We start from the raw sequence: 15,258 nt of genomic DNA on the forward strand, positions 1-15,258 counted from the left end.
CACAGTTTAAGTCACTCCAACTGGCCGTAGAAGCAAATGGGATGCAACTTCAGTGAAGCAAATGGGATGTGGTAGACTTGATCTGTGATCTTTATTGCTCATTTCCCTTTGACCGATGAGATTTCTACAAGCCTGGGTTAACAAGGCTCAGATATATTAGTTTTACAGAGCGGGGCCATATCATTTCTGAAATTATTCTTTTAGAATTGAAAGTTTGTTGATATTGCATGGTGTTGCCATTACTGAAACAGTCTCTACAATTGCGAGGTTTCATTTATTACCTTTAATTCAAAATATCTGAGAAACAAATTAGTGGATGCTCTTCAGAAAGGATTTTAGATATCATTTAGCTTTCCTAAAACTGTGACAGATTCCAACTTCTATTTACACAAAAGTCTTTTTTTCTGTCACATATAACTTTCCGTTTTAGTTATCCCAGCAGCCAAGGCAGGATGGAGAGGAGATATAATCTTGCCAAATTTCTTTTGGCTGTTTTAAATGCAATTTTGTTCAAAATATGTTTGGAATTGCATTATAAGTTTCTTTTAAAAAGCATAATGTCATCTGCACTAATACAATTTGAGAAGTGTTGAAATTACTGCATAGCAATCACTCTCGACAGTTAGTGAAAAAAATAACCTTTTGAGGTTTCTTCCTCTTTATTCCTTCTATTTGCAGTTGCACAGGTTCGAACCTTTTACTGACTCAGCTGACATCTCAGTATTTTGAATGACTCTGTAGAATGTGGTCCACTTTTAGAACAATGTGAATAGCTTCAGAATTTGACCTGTTTTGTGCACAGGGGAAAGCATCACTCTCAAAGCACTGCTACCTTAGGGAGGCAGCTTGGCAGAAGTTATAATGGCCAATGATGCTACAAAATTTACAATGGCAAATGAAGAATATTATGCATGATAGAAACAGGAGGGTTATTTAGATAGGCATAATATACTGTAGTTACTGAAGTATAAATGACTATCAAAGAAAAGGCCAGATTTTTCTCAAGCTGTGTCTGCTATATACCATACGCTGTATTTAGAGGAGGTAGAATTGTGGTAAACAATCAGGCAGCTCGCTGCAGAAGATTGGGATGTAGAGGAGATACAGAAGCAGTGAAATGAGTAGATAGGCTTTCTGACTTATAGACCAGGGGATGTGGCAACAAGGAAGGAAGTTTCCCCACACTACTGTAGTTACTAGTGCTATTTTAGTCACTTGGGAATATTGGTAGCAGAAGCTAAAAGTCAGCTTCAGTCATCATTGTTCTTATCCCAAGTACATTTGCTTTTCAGTGAATTAATAATGAAGTTCTGGGAACGAACAACCATTTTTTAGAAAACTGTGAAATCGTAGAATCACCAAGGTTGGAAAAGACCTCCAAGGTCATCCAGTCCAGCCCATGTTGGTCCTGGCTGAAAGGTGATGGTGCATTTGTAAGCACAAGTCTAGTCCTAGCGTGGATGATGAGTTTCCTCCTATCTCAGAGGAGCAGAACTATAATGGTATGATCCATTCCCAGCAACTGTATCTTATAATTCTTTTTCAGAAACTGCACAAGTTCTATCTAAACCAAAGTTTAAAAAAAGTCCTTCTCGCAACTCAGCTTATAAGACTGAAAACTGTCTAAATTTAGCTTGCATATATTTAGGGCAGTTTTTAAAGCAAGAATTTGTTACTATTTAGTATAACCTATTCTGTGACTTTAACTGCTGAAGAAAGTCTGGTGAGATCTTACCCTGGAGTCACAATAATAGTTTCCCTCTTTCTGGTTTCATTTGGTCTCCCAGGGAGAAGTAATAGTCTCCCTTGTGACAGTCAGAGAAGGAGATGTTCACCTTAAGGACATGCAATGAAAATAAATCAGAAACACATTTCCTTGCACATAGCCCAGCTCTTTGCATTGCAGTTGCCATTAGAATTTTAGAGAGGATGGAGAATGTCTGTCAGGAAGTCTAGGGCCACTAGGACCATCACTTGAGCTTATGCTGTTCTTGAGATTCGTTTCAGTAGAAGGTGCAGGAAATATAGATTTAATTCTTTTATTCAAACTCAGTAGATGGTTTGGGACAATTAATTTCCAATTGTTTCCCAGTAGAACAGATTTACTTGTATATTAATGAGGCACAGGTGTTAGGCCCCTGGTGCCTGCATGCCTGGGAGGCATATTTAGGTTGTTTATCTAGTCAGCCATAGGTACTGCAAGGTACTCAAGCTTGCCTTTAACAGTTTATACAGTGAAGCTTTTTAATTTTTTGATGTTTTTTTAAATTTGCTAGCACCTGTTAAAATTTTAAAACTGATCATGTAGAAAGAAGTAGGAGTGATTTCAATAGTAAATAGCACTAAATGTTAAAGAAAGTCATCTTCTATTATGCTTAACTGCCCAGCTTGACATTAAGAAGAAAAGAAGGTTCATTTAAGCAAATATGTCATGTGAGGAGCTAATACAGTCAACAGTATACTTTTCTATTGCATATTTTTGGAATAGGTACTTCTTTGTCTAGAGCTGAAACATGAATGCGCTTATATTAATATTCATTTTTCTTGTTTATTCACTGAACTGCAGTACCAACATTTTAGAGGAAATGGAATAGCCTCCATAGACATTATGAATTTCAGTAGCTGGCATAATTATAGCGATCTACATATTCATTAAATCCAAAGAAGAAATGTGTCCAAAAAGACAGCCATGCGTTTAGAAATGGCACACAACTAAATATATACATTTTAAAAGAGTTGCTTTTCTCTCCTTATCCAAAATTGTGTAGTGTCATATCGTCCTTAAATCAGCTGTGGCTTTTTTTTTCCTTTTTTTCTTTTTTTCTTTTTTTTGCATAAATGTTCATTCCTTTTGCTTTTGAACACAGTAAAGAATGGGAAGAACTATTTGTAAACAACAATTACTTGGCAACTATACGGCTGAAGGGGATTAATGGGCAGCTGAGAAGCAGCAGGTTCCGTAGTGTTTGCTGGAAGGTAAGAAGAGAAAATATTTATTTACAGTTTGTGGTTGCAATATATCAACACATTACCTGATGCGCTAGAAGATTATTGATGCAAAGAATCATGAATTTTCCAGCAGACTTCATCCCAATGTTTTCCTCCTCGGTTTTGTAATTCATAGGACATTTGCTAATCATATTGAGTTGCCTTAAAGCTGAATTGTGAGTGATAGCAAATGATTCCTTGGAAAGACTATCTTTGTGTTGGGTGTTACGTTTAAAATTGAGTACAATACAGCAGTTTCTCCTGTCAGCGTCTGCACATTTAAACCATGCAATGGAAGTAGAAAAGTTTCTCTGAATTCATGTTTCATGGTATGGAAATTTAAACTCCTTTAAAATCAGTTGGATGCTTCTCCTAAAACTTCTTCCCAGAGAAATGAGAAAATGAGGACCAACCCCTTTTATCATGACTGGAGAAAAAAGGCAGGAACACAAAAGATGCTTAGAGGTTCCTCACTACATTTTTCAATAGTTGCAGAGAAAGGCAGGGAGAAAAAGTACAGTTGCACTGAGGTGCTATATAATGTCCAGAAGAGCTGTGTTGCACTGGCATCTGATGTAGCTTTGATAATAGAGAACATTTTTCCTGGTAGAATTGCTCTGTGTTAGCATCAATAATTTAAATGACCTCACTTGGAATCTCAACCTTGACTTTTGAAAAGAACATTGAAATACACTTTGTCCATTAAATAAACAAATTTCAAAAAAAAGCTTCATGTATATGGATGGCATTGAACAAATTTAAAGATAATAAAGATAATGAATAATTCTAGAAATTAGACTGGTTTTATTTGCATGTCCTGAAATGGGTTAGGACTCTGTTTCAAATTGTTTATTTTGAAGATGCTATCAGTGCTTTCGTTAACTTCTAAAATACATCTTTTTAGCAATTTGAGAATGTTGGGTTTTTTTTGTCAATATTTGCTGTTTCATAATCCTTTATAATATGTACACGAAAGCATATTTTAAAAATGAAGAAAACACTTATTTTGCTTTATTTTAGATGCAATTAAATAGCATTTTCCAATAGATGTTTCTTTCTAGCCTCATTTAAACAGAAATCTGAAAGAACTGAGATGTAGATATTCTCAAGGATTTTTTGCACAATTAAATCTTTTGAGTTTTTCACAGAATTTTAGAATGTACTTCTTTTATATAGACTAAGATTTACCCTTTCCTCATTTCTTAGGCAGAGTCTCTTTCTGAGTGGTTAGTTTCTGCTCAGCACTCATACTTGGTTTTGGCATGTTACAGCAACTCCTCAATGTCATGTAAATAGCTCTAAGATTTATATATTCATTTTTATCCCTTCTTTGCATTTTGTTTCTGCCTTGGAAGTCACAGTCAACTCTACTAGAGCTGCTACAGCTTACAAACTTGAGTTTGTGGTATCAATAGGATCTAATAATTTCTCTTGTATAATAGAACTGTAATTGTTTCTAGCTTGTTTGTTTATTGACTGGAAAGTCCTAAAGTCAGGATTATTCTATAGGTCTTTACTTCCTTTTCCCTAATTGTAGAATATTTGTGCGTCCTTCCTTCAGTCTTCAGATTATGCTATCTGGTGGGATTTATATGAAAAGCTGTATTACATTGATTAAATTAATTGTTTTTATTTTGATTTGTTAATAGTTGTTTCTGGAGGTGCTACCCCAAGACAGAAGTCAATGGATTAAAAACACTTCAGAATTAAGAACTTCATATAATAAGATAAAAGAAATCGTAAGTTGGTATAAAATAGATTCTCATGATTTCATGTAGGTACAAATGCTTGTAGTATAGTATGGAAAGATTTAATTTTTTTCTGTTCTTATCCAGCACATTACAAACCCTCGAAAAGCAGGACAGCAAGATCTGATAATCAACAATCCGCTCTCTCAGGATGAGGGGGTAAGTTAACCCTTTGTTCTATAAATGTATTTCCTACAATTATCATCATCATCATCCTGACATCTCTAATAAGAAAGCAGAAAGTATTTTCAAAGTTGTGACACTTCACTGAGAGTTTAATTTTAGGCAACTTTATTTTTATACATTGCTTTTTTACTCCATTTTATTATATGTAGAAGGATATTCAGTATGTTATACCTCATATCTTCAAGCATGTCTGCTAATGACATTTTTTTAGCTTCTTACCATTTTTGAAAGTTCATTTTTTTGGGGGGGAATGGGGAGGGCAAGTTTTCTTAAAAATCTTCATGTGATTAAAATAATTTGTTTGGCAGTATTTAAGATATTTACACCTGGAAAGACTTTCACAGATCTCTCTGATGGAGGGGTCCTACGTTGTTCACAAGCAGAAGCCCATATTTGTTTGTATTTAGAGTAGTTTTCTGTTTCGTATTTAATACAGAAGGAGAGATGTTTGAATAGGTTTGCTGAAACGTGGAAGCATTGATCATAGGCACCTTTGTGGTTCTGCAGCCAGTATGACTGTATATGCCATCAAACCTTTGTTGAACGCAGTTGTACAGAAAGTTGTATCACATGCAAAAGATTTAAAGTGGTCTTGTAGTTTATGATAATACTCAGCAACACAACCTTCTTTCTGCCTGTGATTATCTTTTGAGGAGAGAAAACAAAGGTTGACATGTCAGGGACACAGTCTGTAAAACAAAGCCACAGGACAAATCAGACATAGGGATAAAGAGCTGAGTGCCTTTCAGTCTCTAAACATTTTACCTTTTGTGTTCTGGGTTTTCCTTTCTTTTTAGCAATCAAGATTCTGTTTCCTTTGCATTTTGGTTTGATGAACCATTTGGATAGGGGAAGGAAAGAGAGTTTCAAAATGTGATCTAGGTCCAATTAATAAGATACTGTCAAGGATACATAATAGTTTTAAATATTTTTGTTTTCTTCACATTTTGTGATGCAAATATAGATGCTAATTAACATTTTACTTTGTTATTTTATCTTTCTTCTGCGAGCTAGCACTGGTATACTTTCCCTTTTCTTTCTGTGCAACCTAAGCATCATTGAATGCAATACTGCACAAGCAGAGTGGTTACAATCGTTAACAGAGAAGGAAGAAATTCTGAGAGTATTGTAACACTCTGCTTGTACAGTATTGCATTCAGTGATGCTGCTTCTGCTGCTATCTGAGAGCTATCCTAAATGAAAATACTGCTATAGATTCTGTTCCTTCTATACTTAGATCAGTATGGCCAGGCTACCAATTCTACAATAGGATAGGCTCCTACACTACGCTTTCTCAGGCATACAAACAACATTTGCTGACACCTGGCAGGTTAGCTTTTGCAAAATATTGCTAAGCAAGCCGCGGAAACAAAAAAGAGATAATGGAAATGATTATAAAAACAGATACAGAAGAAACTAAATGTGCTCCAGACATATAAATAACTATAAATTATATATAAATTATAAATTAATAATAAATTAATATATATATAATAAATATATATATAATATAATAATATATAATATATAAATTATAAATTAAATTATAAAATTACATATATAAACTATAAACAAAATATAAATATTTTATAATATTTATGTTGACAATGAGCTTCAAAGATTCTGATTTTAAATAAAAAAGCCTTTCTAGAATAGCCAGTTTTGTTCTGCTCTATTTGTACAATTAGAATGGTATCATTTTCATTATAGGTGTTTAATCATATACATTCCTTATTTGATTTTTCCTTCACTAAGACAAAGTAGCTTGGTTGCAAACAATTTTTTAGCATGGAAATTATTGCAGCTTCTAATTAGAGTCCATATACTCATAGGAGAAATGTAGCACAATGAACTGGACCTTCTTCAGTTCAGCTATTGGTTCTTGTGAGTTTGAATTTACTCCACTTTACTACATATTCTTACAAGTAACTCAAAAAACCTGCAGCCTTCCACCAAATTAATACAGTAAGCAAAGAAGTAGGATCCATAAACTTACATGTTTTCATCCTGATATAAACTGACTTTTTAGGATACTACAGACAAGTCACTAACATTCTTTTTCACCCCCCAAAAATTAATGTGCGTTTCCAGGATTGGTGAGGATTAATTAGTTAATATTTGTACAGTATTTTGTTGTACAAAGCAAAGCCTCATATATTAGTACAAGCCTTTGTTTCATATAATTATTTTTCCTTATTTCAGAGTCTTTGGAATAAATTTTTCCAGGATAAAGAGCTTCGAGCAATGATTGAACAAGATGTAACAAGAACGTATGTAGATCTTTAAAGAAATTTCTAAATATAAATGTAGATTCTGTATTTTTATGTGGTATATATTATATAGTGTTTTCTTGACTTAAGATAGTGTAAATGTCAGGACTGTTGAACATGAATGTGTAGAAACATACATTAAATGTATAAAAATACAGCTTTCTTGGAGTGAAGAGTGAGAAAATTGAGTTAAACATTAAACCCTGGAGATTTATTGGTATCATTGAAGAAAAGCTCTTCTAAATTAAGATATTAGGAAATGTATTACTATATGAAATCTAAAATAGAGTTTTCCATGTGAAGCAGAGAAAAGGAAAGAGAAAAAGGAAGGTCTTTTAACTCAGTTATTATCATAATAAAAGATTGAACAGATGAGTTTCTGTAATTCTTAACACTTATTCAATCAATAATAAGAAAAACTGTGAAATTAGTAAGGAAAATGTCAATGATATAGAGAAGTTAAGCATTTCTATTTTAATTATCACTTTTCTATTGTCATTTGTCGCATATGCCTTTTGTCCTGTGTCTGTCTTTCCGTCTTCCTGGCCCTTAAGTTATTCCTATTTGGTAACCTTTCTTCAGATGGAACACTGTTCCTGAAAGCATTTCTTTTTAGAGTTGTAGCATTGACTGATATCTAAATCTAATTACGTTCAATTACTGTTTTGGTACCATAGAAAATTTTACTGTATGCAAACACTTTATTGTAACTTGAAAAAAGCAGTGATAGTCTCAGACTGTTCAAATCCCAAGCTCACACGTTTTCATTTACAGAAACAAAGTCAGCCAGAAGAAATCACTGCTCTCTGGTTTTCAGAGATTTTACATGTCTGTCCCTAGACCCGCTCTTGAATGCATTTTTGCCATGAGATGTGTAATTAAAATCTGAATATGTTTTCATGTACGTTCTCACAGATGGCATTTTTTGTTTGTTAAAGGGAACAGTTCAGGATGTTCTAAGATTAAAATATATACATATCTAAAACGTAATTGTAGAATGAAAAGTTGTGTGAAGGGTATGTTTCATGTAGGATCATTTTTAAAAATGCATATACGAAGTCCAGGCTATCTCTCTGACAAATAGTAGAGCGAGTAATGTTCAGCAATGCCAGTAATAGACACCAATAAGATGATTATTTATTAATATTAAATATTGTACTTAACACTTGTATGAAACAATAGCAGAATGTGTCATAAATATTGACGTAAGTCAAACCAGAAGCAAAATTTATTAGTAGCATGATATTATTTTGCAGAGCATGTGCATTTATGTGTACACTATATAACCTATATCTTTTATATTTATATGCTAATCATAAAACATTTTATGTTTTTATATATATATGGATGTAAACTAGTATTGTTGTAAGAAGTGATAACCTTGGCTCTGTTCCTTGTCTTCAATGTTGTACTTTACATTTCTGTTCTCTGAACAAATTTATGGAGTTATAATATAAAGATCTGGCAATAAATTTCAGTGCTGTTGATTATAGTTTTAAATACTTATTATATTCAATTATCAACATCAATACCTTCTAAATTTTATTTCTTATTTAAAGTATAGCTTTTTATTCTTTGTCAGTGAGTTCAATACTCCATCTAACGGCATTAACTTAACAATGCTGAATAGTGTGATGATGACTATTCACACAGTATCGAATCACAGAGTTCTGTCTTTGGTTGAGAGCCTCTTTTCTGTCTGCACCCAAATTTCTTTTACAAAGTATTTGTGTGTCCTTTTATTTTGTTGCCAACCTAAGTTTCTTCATTGTCAAAGTTTGGCTGACACCCATGGAAGGGGCTCCTAAGTGGATAAAACTAATGTTTTAAAAAATAACTAACTCACACTGATCTTCTCTTTCAAAAAGCAAGGATTTGAAATTTGAACACACTTTTTTTTTTTTTTTTTTTTTTTTTTTTTTTTTTTTTTTTTAACTAGCAATTAGGGTGAAACATTTTAGTAAAATTCCCGTTCCCTTGTGCTGTCTTTCTCAGAGTTATAATTAAATGTAATATTCTGGTATTCATAGAAAGTTGTATTCTTGCCTTGCCTGGCTTGAGGACACTGTATTTCTAAAACAGTGCTTTAGTCATAAAATGACATTCTCCATAAAAATCCGTCCTGAACTAAGAGTTCCCTCATGATCTCTTGTATTTACATTTACCATAATTAATATTTCAGCCAGCTTATTCATGAGTTTTTTTATTATCCTTTCTGTCACAATCTCTGGTATTACTAGATCCTCACAGATATCTCTGTGTATTTTTGAGTTTTCTTTGTTAGTCTTCTCTTTCTAAAACTCATAGGGCAGGACTGAATAACAGTCCTTCAGAAATAATCTCTTCAAACCCCTAAATTATGTCGATTGCCATCTGCTGTAATGCACCTTTTTGGTCTCAGCTGTGTCCTTCCTCTACAGTAATGTGATTAGTACAAGTACATACAAGTATCCAAATGTTGGTCTACCATTACCCCCACCAGGTGCCAGGAAAATGTTACACTATTCATCCCAATGCCTTTCTCAGTACTTCCATGTTCTGTGTTCAAACCGTAATGTCTTCTGTGCCTTGGCTCTTGCATCAGATCTTTCATCCAAGGATTTCAAAGCACCTTTCTAGCTATTTCTATCATTCCTTGTTATTACCTCTGTGAGATGACCACAGTATTTGTTAAAACTCGTAGTTTTATTGCATGTAATCTTTTGTAATTACTTGTTTTTTCTCTGTGATAAGCTTTACAAGAGTCAATAAAACTGGTCTAAAGTTTAGCACTGTAGCTAAGACCTTGGAAACAGGCAAGGCAAATGTTTCTTGAAGAAAACTTTCCTCCAGTCCATGTGACTTCATTTTGAAATTGACAATATTATAACCTTTATATCAGAAGTCTATTCTGAATCCTAACGTCATTGTCTTCCATTTTCCCTTCTCCAACTTTACCTTTTCTTTTGTCGTTCTACCTTTCCAGATTTATTTTTTTAATTTGCTATTATTCCACATAGTTGGATGTGGTTTGGGGTGTTTGCTTCGTAAAATATTTTTGCCATCTAGTTACCTCTTCAGTAAGCATAGAAACACTTTTATTTGTGCACTTACTCATTAAAGTGCATCCTGCATAATCAGTTTCTTTCCTGCTTCCAGCAGTCAGTGAACAGAATGCTTTGTGAAAGTAGCTTCAGAATAGTTACAGGTTACAAAAGCATGCATTTTCCCGAATAACAGGATTTTCCCATAAGCTTTTTCCCCCTTTCCTCACATTAAAACTACGTCATACCATGCCAAAGTATCCAGTGTTTTTGTAATTTTATTAGAGAAAGCTCCTAAAGACAGTGAAATGCCACATAACCAAAGATGCCAGTAAGATATGTTGGAGCTTTTACTGGAGCTGAAGAAAATTAGGCTGTCAGTTTTCATGTCAACTGTAAGATATTTCATTAATCTTGCCTTTAATATGCTTTTAATTTCTCAGATATGCATGAAATACTCGAATTTTATGTGTATGCTCCTTCTGGCACACTCCAATTTTATTCCAGCGTAGAACTGGAAATTCTATGAATTTCTTTAACATATTGTAGCTTTTGTACTCTTCTGCACAGCATTGATCTTAAGAGGAATGAAGAACTGTTCTTGAAACTGCAGGACAGACTGATGATCCAGTTACAGCTAACAGCCCAACATAGAAGAAAAAATATGAGAATTTCATATGAGCTGTGATAGTGTCTGTGGAGATTTGTTCTTCGGTGCTTAGATTTTCAGTACCTGAATCAAGTTAATCACCAGTTTTGGGAGGGAGGTGGTGTTTGGGAGTTGGGCTTTGCTGATCACACATCCACAAGTTTTAGTTTTGGTAGTGTGAGACTGACAGCCAGTCGAGCACTATCTTGGTGCTTAACTTAAGTTAGTTTTGGGATGCTGTGCTGCCTGAGACCGGAGCCATCTGATCTATTGGGTTTAACAGTACACATTCACGATCTTTACTTCAGGATCATTTCAGCATACTCTTGTTCTGTCTCCTTTCATTTTGTTTCAAGCCAGCTTGTGTTCATGACATGGAATTTGAGAAGCAAAGGATCTTGATTGTCCAGGCACCTCAGAATGGACTCACACAGGACACTGTTTTATTTGGATTAAATTCTTCAAGTTGTTCATATTTTTAGTGGATTGGTGATTAGAGAAACCTGACTATTAAAGCAACCTGTCATTTCATTTCATTCCAGCATCTATCTAGTTTTCAAAATGATGAAAAACATTGCACATTTGAATATAACCACTGATATCATCATGTAATAAACTGATGTATATTAAACACTGATCAGAAATTTAGTTGAAGAACAAATAAAATAAGTCCTTCCAAGTATTCGTATTCCAGCAGCACCAACAATTTAAAGAGAGATGGGAAAACAGACAGGAGAGATGTCTTACTTCTGTCTTACCTAAAAATATTTGTGGAACACCAGTGGCTGCGATTTTCTGGGCTATACTGCTTACTGTTGTTGTATTTCTTCATTTTCAGTTTTCCTGAAATGCAGTATTTCCAGCAAGAGAATGTGAGGAAAATTCTTACAGATGTTCTGTTCTGCTATGCCAGAGAAAATGAGCAGTTGCTCTATAAACAGGTAATGAAAATATAGTACAGGTGGCATTCATTTACTCAACATTTTCTGTATGGTTTGACAATAATGTAGTTCTGTTGTATCTGAAGTTGTATCCTAATGCTATAGTAATCAAAGAGCTGCTTGTCAGCTGTACAGTAAGAAAAGTAACATTGAATAACATATGCTTTCTCCTCATAAGGCAGTCCCTCAAATTGTTTTCTTTAAGGTTTCTTAGTCATCTAACTTCAAAACCCTTTATAAACAACATCCTCTACTTCAATGCTGGTAAAATAAAAAGAATAAAAAGAAGCTTTCTTGGTATGCAGCGGCATTAAAAATGGCACTGAATAAACAAACAAAACAAAAAAAAAACTTCTGAAAATTTACTGCTTTTTTATATAGTGTTTTATATACTTTATATACTTTATATACTTTTTTATATAGTATTTTAAGTTCTTCCTCAAAGTGATAGTGCTATGCTACATAAAAGATAGCCATGCAGCAACCAAATGCGGTGCAGCTGATAAATGTCTATTGACTGAAGAAGGGTGCTGACACATACCACTTTTATGGCACTGCCACAAGATACTGCTCACACCATTTTTGTCAAAATGGCAAAGGTAGCCTTTAAAACCACTGAATATACATCCAGATGAGAAGAAATTTAATGTTTCTTCTGAATGTTTGGAAGTGAATATGAGCTTGATACTGAATTAATGTAGCAAGACCAATATGCAAAATTATAGATGTAAGTATATTTGTATTTGTTTCCTCAGGCTATTAACTGTGGGGAGAGTATGGACTGTCAAACTGAGGGATACTGTGTGCATGGACAAAGGCTAAACTGTAGAGCAGCAAGCTTTAGGTAGGACAAAATCTTAAGTAAATGTGAAGACTTTTATAACACACTATGTGCTCTCTGGCATGGTCTGCGACCATCCTGTCCCTAGCCAGGAAATTTGTTGTGGTTCATGACATGACCTACGCATACAAATTCAAGAACCAGATACTTATATCAAAAATCAAATATATAGTGATCAAACATGTAAAATCTCCATGAACCAGTTACTTTTTATGTTTCACAGACTCTGAGCAAGGAAAAGTCATGCATAATAGTAAGAAAAATAAGATTAGTGAACTGTGTTTTAAAGGGCACTGCTACAGGAAATATTTCAGCAGTATTCAGCCTCCTCTTTCTAGTGAATATAGGCCAGAGTACTGATGATGGGAAAATGGAAGAATATATTCTCGCTAATGTAGTCTATCATTTATTGAACAAGAAGTATTATTTTACTCTTTGATACGACTTAAAAGGACTTAATTACCCTCTGTTCATATTTAAAATCCTCTTGATTCCTCACCAAGAAATAATACCTTCCTACATAAGGATGGAATATTTAGCCAGATCAAATTTTAAAAAAAGAAAGCCCTGAGTTTCATCACAAGCTGTTAAAGCTATTATTTTCTACTAGGTGACACCCTGTTTAACATAGACCATATTGTTAATAGTTATGGGATTTTATTGAATTAATGAGACTGTTATCATGTAGTAGAATGTCTTGCTGAGTTAATTGAAACTGCAGAGATTATATAAATGGTATTAATGAACTTTGACTGCCTGATGCCTCAGCTTTAATAAAGACTGCTTGGTGGGCTAAATGAACATAGGCAGATAAAAGAACAGGTTCAATTTTCTGAGCCTACAGGCTGTTGACAAAGAAAACTTCTTTACCTCTGTTTTCAACTGGTGTTCATTGCATCAGTAATGCAGTAATTTCAGGATGGTGTTGCTACAGGACAACTACACTTTACCATCTTTAAATTGCATAAACTGAAATAAATTTGAATTATGAAAAATGGTGTATTTATTATCTCCGAAGTGATTCATTGTATCATCCAAGTCTTATGGTGCTGTGCCACGTCCACAAAATAGCAGATGATTGTGGTTTTCCTCTTTTTATGAAGATGTCACTTTTGTCACATGCTATCTCTTTTTCTTTCTTCATTCTAAAAGACCCTTTCTTTTACAATTGCTGAGCTTGTGTTGGTAACAATCCTGCTTTTTTGTCCACAAGTTCTTCTCTTTTAGATATCATTTATTTTACGATCATCAGTTCTCTTCTGAGAATTAGCTAGTAGTAAACAGAATTTGTGGTGGTAACAGGACATATCTTTTTCTCTTTTATCAAATATCTATGCAGTAGTCAGCCTTCCTGTCCTACAAGTTTGCTTGGTTGTTTTTACCATTTACTCACCATGATGAGGTTAATTAAATCAAAGCATAGTGTATTTTCTTGAAGATAACAAAAGTTCATCAGTAAATAATCTCTTTCAAGATGCTTTCTCTGCAGTAGCCAGAATGCAAAGCCCAAATTCTGAATTTTGCCTTCGTATTCAGTACCCATCACAGGACTGGTCCTGTTGTTCTCTTGCACTTGTATGACCACATGCTAGAGCTATATTTGCTATCATCATTATGATAGTTGACAATAAATGACAAGTTATTTCTGTTAACAACTGTTTCTCTTCCAAATATTTGGAAAAAGTTCTTATTCCTAGAGAATTTGCATTCCTACAAAGCATTTGCATTTATTTGCAATTCCTAAATACATTTGCATTCCTAAAATATTTACAATATTTTATAGAAATAAATACATAGCACCAGTATATATTCTAAGAAGAATCAGTGTTTGCTTAATTTGCATATATGCATGAAAGTTGTCTTTGTAGTAGGCTTTGTTGTTTTTTGACAATCATGGAGTAGAATTTTATTTGGTGGAGAAAGAAGCATTTCTGTCTCTACTCAAATAGAACATAATGTTGGGAAACTGTATTAGAGATTTTTAAAGACAGAATCGTCACTGGGATCATTGAATTTTTAAATAGCAGCTGTAAATGCAACATTTAAAGAGAACAGTATATTGTACTTGAAAATGAGTAAAACTTACTGTTAACACTCTTCTGTAAGACTGGTGCCAAAATTCTGGTCATAGGTACTCTGAAAAGAAATAGGGACAATTAAGCTAAATCACTAGGCTGACCATTATTCACTCATGATTTTATTAACCTTAGAGAAGCCAATATAATTTTGAAATGCATCAATTCACTTTTCATAGTAGAAGTGCTGTATTTCTGGTTTTCTTTCTAAACCACAGACTGCACTATGAAATCAATATTTTGTTGCAGCTGGGAAGTGTCATAAAATTATCTGAGCTCTGTCAACTTATTTATTAACACTAAAGAGTTTTAGTAAAATGCAGCATTGAAAAAAATATGTATATGCATATTACATTGGTGGCTTTTCTTGCCAAGTTAAAAATCTCTAAACATTTGAAGTATTCTTGTAACTGAAAGATCAGAGGTATCTTTTTGAAATCCTGATATTTCATCATCTGTTTGTTTTGTTTTTGTTGTATGTGGGCAGCCACATTAGGATTCTGCTTTATTATATAGTTGATACATTATTATGTTGGA

The 15,258-nt window shown here is 33.8% G+C and overlaps 1 protein-coding gene across 1 annotated transcript in view; it reads left to right on the top strand.

Moving 5' to 3' along the window:
• TBC1D5 (TBC1 domain family member 5) overlaps positions 1-15,258 on the top strand; it is a gene marked incomplete at both ends in the record, with an annotated part of 172,926 nt that overhangs the window by 38,537 nt on the left and 119,131 nt on the right. Inside the window, 5 exons of the mRNA XM_079538284.1 lie at positions 2,868-2,976; positions 4,638-4,727; positions 4,824-4,895; positions 7,125-7,192; positions 11,703-11,805. Of these exons, the coding sequence (XP_079394410.1) occupies positions 2,868-2,976; positions 4,638-4,727; positions 4,824-4,895; positions 7,125-7,192; positions 11,703-11,805 (442 nt within the window). The remainder of the gene's footprint in view (positions 1-2,867; positions 2,977-4,637; positions 4,728-4,823; positions 4,896-7,124; positions 7,193-11,702; positions 11,806-15,258) is intronic.

This window comes from Tetrao urogallus (genome assembly GCF_951394365.1).
Source record: "Tetrao urogallus genome assembly, chromosome: 7".
Classification (NCBI taxonomy): Eukaryota; Metazoa; Chordata; class Aves; order Galliformes; family Phasianidae; genus Tetrao; species Tetrao urogallus.